This window comes from Tasmannia lanceolata, unplaced genomic scaffold (assembly GCF_043159265.1).
Source record: "Tasmannia lanceolata isolate RefF3 unplaced genomic scaffold, GAP_Taslan_0.1 ptg000006l, whole genome shotgun sequence".
In the NCBI taxonomy this organism is placed as follows: domain Eukaryota; kingdom Viridiplantae; phylum Streptophyta; class Magnoliopsida; order Canellales; family Winteraceae; genus Tasmannia; species Tasmannia lanceolata.
This window is the reverse complement of record NW_027518683.1, coordinates 15,533,413-15,543,485: the sequence shown is the minus strand read 5'-3', so window position 1 is coordinate 15,543,485 and position 10,073 is coordinate 15,533,413. Positions and strand designations below refer to the sequence as shown.

Here is a 10,073-nt window from a genome sequence, read left to right as displayed (position 1 = left end):
AAAAATATGAACGGAATCAGAAGACCCAAAATGACACCATGGTGGAATTAAAAGGAGAAATGTAAGTACCTGTTTCCTACCCCAATAGAATGTATTCTGATTCTACCTAGGTCGTGACTAGGCGTGGTTATTCGGTTTAAACCGAACTGAATAGACTGAAATTTGGTAACCGAAATATTTTGGTAACCGAAACCGAACCGAAATTATCCAAAACCGAACCGAATAAAAATTCGGTTATTCGGTTATATAACCGAATTGTGGGAGAAAAATCACAATTTGGTTGTAACCGAATAACCAAATTGTGGGAGAAAAGGAGGGAAAATCAAAATCTCGGTTTGGATCGGAGGGCTAGGATCATCCGATCGAAATGATTTTTTGAGCACAACCTAACTAAGTTGTGATCAATCAAATGGACGGTTTTGATTATCCTACGGAGTGCACGTAAAAAAATGGTTTTCATCCATAATTTTGGTTATTCGGTTAACCGATTTTTTTTATTTTTTTTATTTTTTTTTTTTTTTTTTTTTTTGAGAAAACCGAAACCGAAACCAAATAACCGAATTTGCAAGAAAAAAAACCGAAACCGAACCGACCAATTCGATTCGGTTCGGTTATTCGGTTTTAACCGAATAATGCTCACCCCTAGTCGTGACGAAATTTTTTCAAGTTAAATATTTATATTGAATATATTTTTATTCTGTTTATGGGGGAATCAAAATAGGATGCCAATTCTGATTCTCGATATGGACAATCTTTTTTTTGAATGGTAAAAAGATTTCATTAAAGAGAAACGGAGCCCGAGAAGGCCCCTAAAGATACAAGACTATCTCCAGCTTTTTATATGAAAACTAAATTAAATAGAGAGAGATATCATGGGAGAAGGAAGTCGAAAACATGGTTTTAAATTTCGATTTAGATAAAATTTCCTTCCTGGCCGAAACAGAAACCCCAAAATTCGGTAGAAAGTCCTGAAATTTCGATTTTGTTGGCCGAAATTTAGATAATTTTGGCCGAAATTCTGTAAAGAAATAAAAAGGGCTTTTTTTTCAATATTTTGGCGGAAATTCCCAAAATTTAGACTGAAATTTGATAAATTTCGGGAATTTCAGTTTCAGTAGTTTTGGTTTCGGACTTGACCGAAATTTAAAAGCACGGTCGAAAAGCTCCAAACTTTTGATATTTAGCATCAAATCATCATCTCTTGTACCGTAAAAGGGGCTTTGGTTGTTGGGTGTCTTTCAGCGGCACCCTGGCCAGTTGGTGTTATTGGCGTGACTCAATTGATGCAAACAACTCAATTTCTCAGTTGTTTTCATCAATTGAGCCATACAAATATCACCAATAAGAGTCACTGGTCGGTTGCTGGAATTTTTGTAACGAATCCTTCCCGAACAATACAAACTTTTGTTCGGTTTTTTTTTTTCAGAATAAGTTTGCACCATTTTCACCTAAACCTACTAAAACGTTTATTATTTTTCATCAATTGAGTCCACTACTCAAATTTTAAATAAGGGAGTTGTTTCCATCAGTTGAGCGGTCCTACTATTGAGGGTAGCGGGGTTGCATTTTTCTTAGAAATCGGGAAAACAAATCTACTTTGCAAACTGAGGCCAAAATGCTGGAAAACTCATTTCTTATACCAAACTTTTCCAAGCTATAATTTCCCTACATTCTAACAAGACCGTCAGGGCTGCAAATTGGGACGATTTTTGGGAATTTGAGTTGAGCTTTTAACATTAGATGGTGTCGCGTTCAGATTAACTCCAATTCATTTTATAGCAAAAGCTCAAGCTCAACCCCACCCTGCCAAGTTGCAACCCTAAAGACAGTAGAGTTCAATGGAGGGCACCCGAGTCAACTCACTTTTACCTTGGACAAGTTCTTATCGGAGTTCGTGCTTTGCCCAACAAAGTCAATCAAAACTCCTTTTGACTCTCCCAAGTTATGCCTGCATCAACCTAGTACTAGCCCACGTCAACCTAGTACACAGATTGCACCGCAACCGAATCGAGTATGATTTTCTAGAGTTCAGGATTCATGAAAAAAAAAAAAACCAAAAGAAAAGAACAAAATACATCATTGCACCTTTTGAGCAATAAGCAAACATGTAACCAGAGAAATAGACCAGTAATAATAACTTAACCTAATCATGCCACAATTGATGAGTTCCATTGAAGAAAAACACCCTACTTCTAAACTGGAAACAGATATTACAGGATCCATGCATAGTTATTTATGAACAAAGAAGAGTTCCAAACTTTACCCAAAGTAGTGAAATGAAGAACAGCCACACATCAAAGAAAATGTTTTCACCTGTTCCCTAAGTTCTATAATCTATACCTTGTTGTTCTTATTCACATCTACCTCGTAATCGGTAGCAAGGACTTGGCCATAATCGCCTTTAGGATCATCGTCTTCCAAGTAGTCGGCTCTGGCGTTGAGGGTCAGCATTTGACAGACTAACCAGAATAGGGATGCATCGAGGGCCAGGAAGGCGGCACCACCAAAGAGGCCGGTCTTGGCAGTTGGGCAATCATAGTTGAGGTTACGGTGAACATTGCGAACACGGTGAAGACCTTCAGTGATCGAAGCCCAAATCATCATTCCTTCAGCCAGAAGGGAGACGGACCTGATTTAACACATATGGGCCAAAAGAGAGAGATGAGCAGGCAAATATGTATGTACGAAGTTATGCAGAAAGAAGAAACATAAGTACTTATATCAGGGAAATTGATACCCACACTTCCGTGTTTAGATAATGCCACTCCTCTCCATTTTGAACGTTCTAATTAGCTTTTATATGTTTGTTACAATTCCCCCAAAACTACTAGCAGCGAATTGAACAAGGGAGTACAGATATGATTCCTAAATCAAACATTTAAGACAGGTTTACTTAGGGCACGTTTGGCTGCCATGATTTTTTTTTAAAGATAAATTAGTGTCTCCAAGTGTTGAGAGAGGGGAAGGGCGGGAGGGAGACAGAGAGATTTGAGAGGGCAAGATAGAGATGAGGGTGAGAAGTGGCTAAAAATTAGGAAACAAAAACCTCTACTAAAAAAAGGATTGACTTTTTCCTGATTTTTAGCCACTTCTCACCCTCATCTCTATCTTGCCCTCTCAAATCTCTCTCTGTTTCCCACCTGCCCTACCCCTCTCTCACCACTTGTAGACAGTAATTTATCATGAAAAAAAAAATCCTGGCTGCCAGACATGGGTGTAGTGTAAGAGAGGGGCAAAGAGACGGGAGAGAAAGATTTGAGGGGTTGGTTAGGAGAGCATGAGATGGGGTTCGACCTACTTTAATCAAAGATATATATATATATATATATATATATATATATATATATATATATATATATATGAGAAAACGGTTCCTACACACGTGTAGATAAGTTATCTACACACTAGCTTAAAATAGTGGGGGGGCACATTATTTGGGTGATCCAAACCATTCATTTTTAAGGCCCTCACATAGATAGGGTGTCCACAAAAAATCAAATCCATTGGATCATCCTAACCTTTCGAACTGTGGAGGCAAAAAATGGACTAATTTGTGAAGGTTTAAAGACATCCATTTTACCTCCACAAATCGTAGGGTTGGGATGATCCTATGGATCTGATTTTTTGTAGACACCCTATCTATGTGAGGGCCTTTAAAATGGATGGCTTGGATCACCCAAACAATGTGGGCCCCCACTGTATTTTAAGGTAGTGTGTAGAGAACTCTCTACACATGTGTAGGAACCGTTTTCTCATATATATATATATATATATATATATATATATATATATATATATATATATATATATATATATATATATAGAGAGAGAGAGAGAGAGAGAGAGAGAGAGAGAGAGAGAAAAGTGTCTCTAGTCGGCCGACTAGAGAACCTTCTCTAGTCCGCCGACCCAAAACATAGTGGGCCCACATTGTTTGCATGATCCAAAGCATTCATTTGATAGGCCCTGACATAGATAGGGTGTGCCCAAAAAATCAGTTCCATAGAATCATCTTAACCCTTCGATTTGTGGAGCTAAAAATTGGACAGATTAGTGAAGTTTTATACCCGTCCATTTTAACCTCCACAAATCATAGGGTTGGGATGATCCTATGGAGCTGATTTTTTGGGCATACCCTATCCATGTCAGGGCCTATTACATGAATGCTTCGGATCACACAAAAAATGTGGGCCCGCACTGATTTTTTGGCGACGGACTAGAAACATCAACCCCATATATATATATATATATATATAGACACACACACACACAAGTCTAAGTTTCTCTCAAATGTATGATGTATAAACAGAAATCTTACAATTTTCAAGGATTTCTTCTTTATTCTAACCACTGCCACTTATTTTGTGGTGGGTGGGGTGGGTGGGTGGGTGTATGGCGAGGGAGGTTATGGTATTTGGGTAATACCAAAACTAGTCTAGCCGTTGTCAATTACACTAAAAGCAGAGCAGTCAATGTTCTAACAACAATCTCAGGAACATTCAGAAATCAGAACGCACTAACAAAATCAAAGATCAACAATGTTTTCATTAGTAAAGTAACAATCACATGGGATTTGAAGAATAGCCAACAGGGAACAAATACATGCCATTGAAGTAAAGCTTTTCTTGAGAAGATTTAAACCTGATTTGGGGAGAAGATAGAAAACATGGAGCTAACACAAAACAGCAATTATAAAATTGCATGCTTACAAGCTATTAACCAAAGCTTCATAAAAATTAGGCAGCTTTATATGCTTTTCAAATAATCTGGAATTCAGTGACCAGCTTGCTAATTTTTTTTCATGAACTTGAGACAGTTTAATTAAATTGGTTTTAAACCAGCCTTTGTCAACATCTCTTTAATTTACGGTTGTCTGAGTAAACACTGGTTCATTTTTCTGAACTTTTTTCCTTACTTGGATAAACAAAAATCAACTTCATAACTTTTTTTTTCTTATTTTTTCCATTTTTCTTAGGCCCTGTTCGTTTAAGATTATGACAACTTCATAACTCAATAGTACCAAACCTATTATTAAACTCAAACTTCCGTTTAAAATTGAGTCCAATAATTGATTTGGCACTCGCAATTGGTTGTCATAATTTTTAACGAACAACAGGGCCCTAGTGACTTCTCATCAGCTCGGCTACGCAGAAACTGACAAGTGGCTATTGAGTTGATTTTAATAGTCAAACATTCTTCTGTGTATTCAGTGATTATATACCACCAAAATAAATGTTAAGTTTGAAAAATTAAATAACGCAACTTACACTGCAACAGCAAAGAACACAAGCAAGGTGGTGCTCTGGAACAATGCTTTGGTTGGGACAGATTGGCCTTTGTAGGGAAAGAAGATCGATGTTACACCAAGAATACTCGAAACAAAAAGAGTTAGGACAGATAAGACCCCCAAGGCAACAGTAGGGTCAGATGGATATTTACATATTACAACATCTTGCCCTCGAATTGCAGTTCCAGCTGCAGGCTGCCAACAAGAAACAATAGAAGAAAATTCAATAAAGAGATGTGAAAAAACAAAATTTCCAAAAAACTGTAATTTCTAATGCATCTCTATAAGGATATGTATTTTAATGATTTATAGCTAAATAAAGTAATATTTTTCTAAGAAATATTTATACAGCAACAATATCTTGTAAGATGTATTGAACACCTCTTTTCTCTGGCTGACAAAAGCATGCATTTCTTTCAATAGATTAGACAAGACTGAAGCCCTAATCTCAATGTTATACATACTAGGTCAAGCAATACGAAAAGGCCAAACTTCCTAAAGGCCTAGCTTCCTAAAGTTAATAGAATCTAAGACCAAGCTACAAGATGTCTTTCTGAACAATCAGTAAAATTTTATCACCTATTAGTGTATCTATTGTAGTTAAAAATTTCCTCATTTCAAGTATTTGGCCAACGCCGACCCCAACTAGTTTGGGACAAAGGCTTAGTTGAGTTGAGTAAGTATTTGGCCAACGTTGGCTTAGGAGCTTAGCTTGAAAGTAGTATTTGTATAACTAAAATGCTAGATTTTATAAACCACCATGCATGAACTTTTATGCAAAAAAAAATTTGAAATAACTTTTATGCAGATTATATCCAAACAACACATTTAAAATATAAGATTTGATAATCAAGCTTTCTTCAATCCAAGATTTTGAAAAAATCAAGGATTTTAAAATGATGCTATCCAAATGGCTCCTTCGATTTTATCTAGTCCCTTTGGTTGAACACTCTGCCGCAGGATTGTTCGTAATGCAGTCACGAGGCAAAGGAGCAAACTTTAGTTTCATTTCTTGCAACAAGACATTCGGAATTAGTTGAGGAACTAACCTTCTTATTTTCAGCAATGACTCCAAAGATGAAGGCCACTACGCCAAATGTGGCAATAGCAACAGAAATCTGTGCAGTCCGATTAATAAACATTGTTCCAACAAATTAACACTACAATATGGAAGCAAAGCCCTCTGCAATAACCATCATAAAGGAGCATCATTAGATCAGAAGGAAGAAACATCAGTACAATCAGAAGTCATCACAACAATCTGTTGCTTACATTTACACTTGATATTAGACATGAACACTCCTCTCAAATCAAAAGAGGTCATCACAACAATCTGTTGCTTGAATTTAAAATTGATATTTGACATGAGCACTCACTCTCAAATCAAAAGCGCATAAAAACTATGCCATTAAAAAAGCGCATAGAAACTATTTCTTGTTGTTTTCATTTCTTACATATTGAAACTGCCTATTTTTCAAAAGGACACTGATTGAAGTTATTTAATCAAAAATACAGATTTTGAAGGAGAAATGTTCTATAAGTCAGCTCAAGATCACTGTAACTTCCAACACAAAATAAAAAGACAAAATCCTTTGAAGTAATCTCAAGGACTACAAAAAAAACATGTATCCATAACTCATTATAGCTTAAGAAAGCAATAAAGTATTGCACAATCATGACTTTAATGGCCAAACTCCCAAATTCAATGATCACAATCCAGTATATCAATATCTATATCTACATATGTGTGTGTGTGTGAGTTGGCCAATACATATCCATATCAGTGGGTCCAAAACAATACAGATCATCGTATTAAGCTTCATAAAAAATTGCAGGTACTGGCTGATATGCAAGGTGTATGGGTTGATACAGTGCCAAGTAGTGTTTCAAAACACAGATGCGACGTGGAACGCAGCAAAAGCCAATCCTAGTAGACTCGGCACAACGCGGTCGAGTATTCGGTTGACGCGGCTGAATACTCGGTTGATGCGGTCATAATTTGGGAGAGTCAAAGGAGTTTTTATTGACTCTGTGGGGCAAAAAGTGGAACGCGGATGCGGCACAATGCGGAACACGGCCAAGATAGAAGGAAATCGATTCAGGGGAGTCGGCACGGACGTAGGGAAGTTTTAAAACTATGGTGCAAATACAAGGTCTGTATGATGTGATGTTCACGTGAATATCCTGAACCTCATATTTTCCACCTTTTTGTCATTTTCAAACATGTCTTGCTTGATTTAGGATGCTCTGACCTAAATCAACATAGATCTACTGCTATGACCATTATTTTGAGGTACACAAATTATTATAACCATTATAGAGGTTCTCAAATCAGATATTAAGGCCTCTTTAGAAGCCACTAACTATATCATTTCTAATACTATTATAACCATTGTTTTGCAAATAATAATTTTTTACATCAAAACCATTTGAATATCATACAAGCATGATTTTCTCATTAGCTATTAAACACCTCATCTATAACGTATATGATGGGAAAACTTGGGCTCCCATGCTAACTACCCTTTATTATTTAAAACCTTATAAATGTAAATCCTTCTTTAACAAAGAAAATTAATCTCCTGACTTCCACCTTTTCTATTTTTAGCTCATAAAAAATTCTCATAATATTCCGTATAAATAAATAGATCAAAGTAGAATGAAGTAACATGAGTGTCAGTGATTTTTATCACAAAATAAAAGGATCAAACTAGAATGAAGTAACATGAGTCTCAATGATCCATCAGACGTCAATTGTTGGTTAACATCTAAGACAACCAGATTAAAAATTAGACATTTCCATCCCAATACGAAATAGAAAATCATAGCAATCAAATCTAAGCACGATGCAATAAGCTAAAATATACACTTAGAAAAGAAGAGTTTGGCAATTCCTGCGATGGCCAGAGTATTTTTAATCCCATGTGAAGCATGACATAAACCAATCAATGCCTAATGAACCTTCAAGCAAATAAAGAAACAAAACCTCCTCCCATCCCATGTTTACAAGAAAAACCTATGGCGGTTTGAAATACGGAGACAATATTTTAGCAATAAATGAATATATCAAGTTATCAACCAGCTTGAACTGAATCAAAACAAATTGATCTAAGCATCGCAGTTCAGTTCATGCTGCCACAGCCTAATTTCCTCAAATTGGACATGTTGATAACTAAAAGGAGACGTGGAAAGGAAGCACTAAAAAGTAAAAACATAGGTATCAAATAGCATCAGGAATCATATATAGACAATAAAAGCCAAGCAAAACCAAAGAAGCTTAACAATTTTTTCTTAAGCTTCCAGAACCTACACGCAAAGAAAGAAAACTCACACAGAAAATTTTTTAAATCAAACGCCTAGCAAAATTATGTTGAATATCAGAAGACATTGACAAAAACTAAAATAGAACTCAATAAAAAAGATTTACAGAAAAAACCCCAATCAAAAGCATAGCAAAATCATGTTGAATATCACAAGACTCCGACAAAAAACTTAACCAAAACTCCATAAAAAAGATATACTCCATAAATATAACCAAAAATCGTATACAACTGACCTAAAATACCGTCTAATCACCTTCTTGCAACAGATATGACAAACAAAAAATAAAGCAAACTAAAATCTAAAAGAAAAAGAAAAAGCAAACTAAAATCTAAAAGAAAAATAAAAAACTATCTATATGATACTATCCGATTCTGTCTAAAAACCTACATCTACATAAAATCCTTAACAAGCAAATACAAGTCAAACTCCAACAACCTTATACCTCAATATTCACCTTCTTAAAAGCAGAGAGCAAGGAAGATCAGAGATTCAACAATTAAAAAACATATATTTTTATAAAAAAAAAAACATATTCAGAACACATGAAAACCAAAACTTCATCAATAATCACAACAAATCCAGCAAAATGAACACAAGTATTTCTTACTATTAACTTCCTTCAGCAGAAAACCGATTAAAAAGCCGAGACTTGAAAGAACTCAAATCGAACAAAAACAAAATAGAATCTTCTCAAAATTCGAACAAATCAAAATCAAAACTCGGTATAACAACCTTCTAGCAACCAAAATCAATCAGAAATGAAAAAAAAGGTAACGATTCACAACAAAACTGGACAAAAAAAAAATAGAAAATAAAAGATCGAACAAAAAAAAAAAAATCTCCAAAATAGATCCATTCCAGACGCAGAAATAGGAAAATCAGAAACGAATCAAAGCAGCACTAAAACAAGAACAAAAAACAAAATCACACGACGATAAATCTCTGTAGAATCGCCATCAGTATCAGAAAATCGAATAAGAAGAGAAAAAAATTACAGGATATTTTTTTACCTAATCGGAGGAGAAGAAGGGAGTCCGAAACCCTAAAGACTCTCTCTCTCTCTGTGATTGTACGGGTTTTTCAAAGAAGAGGAGTTGAAGAGAAAAATGGGAGGAATGAGATAAATATACAAGAGGTTGTTATTCTATCGCCTTGGAATCTTCGTGATTCGGTAGCTTCGATAGCGTTTTCCTTCTAATTTTAGCGTTCTTATTAGTTGGCAAACTTAAATATCTTAATTGGAATTTTCCTTTCATAGTCTAGTGAACGACGACTCCTTATTCATTTACCATTTTTTCGCCGGTTTTGTAGCTTAGCTTTCTCAAAATAGCCCTGCTTTGCTGTGTGATTACCAAAAATGCCTGTTCTCAATAGGGAGAGTGATATCCTCGGATAAGCTGTTCCTGGGATTGGCTATCCTTCTTGGATAATTTTGTCTTGAATAAGGGCAAGTTTGCCTCCC

At 35.7% G+C, this 10,073-nt stretch overlaps 1 protein-coding gene across 1 annotated transcript; it reads right to left on the bottom strand.

Annotated features, from left to right (window-relative positions):
• Positions 1-2,108: 2,108 nt before the first annotated feature.
• On the bottom strand, positions 2,109-9,850 carry LOC143879874 (uncharacterized). Its single transcript, XM_077382528.1, has 4 exons — positions 9,622-9,850; positions 6,337-6,470; positions 5,268-5,482; positions 2,109-2,629 (listed from the first exon to the last, which is right to left on the bottom strand). The coding sequence occupies exons 2-4, from the start codon at positions 6,427-6,429 to the stop codon at positions 2,335-2,337; spliced, it is 603 nt and encodes a 200-aa protein (XP_077238643.1). The 5' UTR covers positions 6,430-6,470; positions 9,622-9,850; the 3' UTR covers positions 2,109-2,334.
• Between the last annotated feature and the right edge of the window lie 223 nt (positions 9,851-10,073).

Excerpts from the sequence above, each read along its gene's own strand:
- LOC143879874 (XM_077382528.1), bottom strand. The coding sequence starts at position 6,429 with ATGTTTATTAATCGGACTGCACAGATTTCTGTTGCTATTGCCACATTT. Across the intron at positions 5,483-6,336 it reads TCATTGCTGAAAATAAGAAG|CCTGCAGCTGGAACTGCAAT; the intron begins GTTAGTTCCTCA and ends TCTTGTTGGCAG. Across the intron at positions 2,630-5,267 it reads GTGTTCTTTGCTGTTGCAGT|GTCCGTCTCCCTTCTGGCTG; the intron begins GTAAGTTGCGTT and ends GTGTTAAATCAG.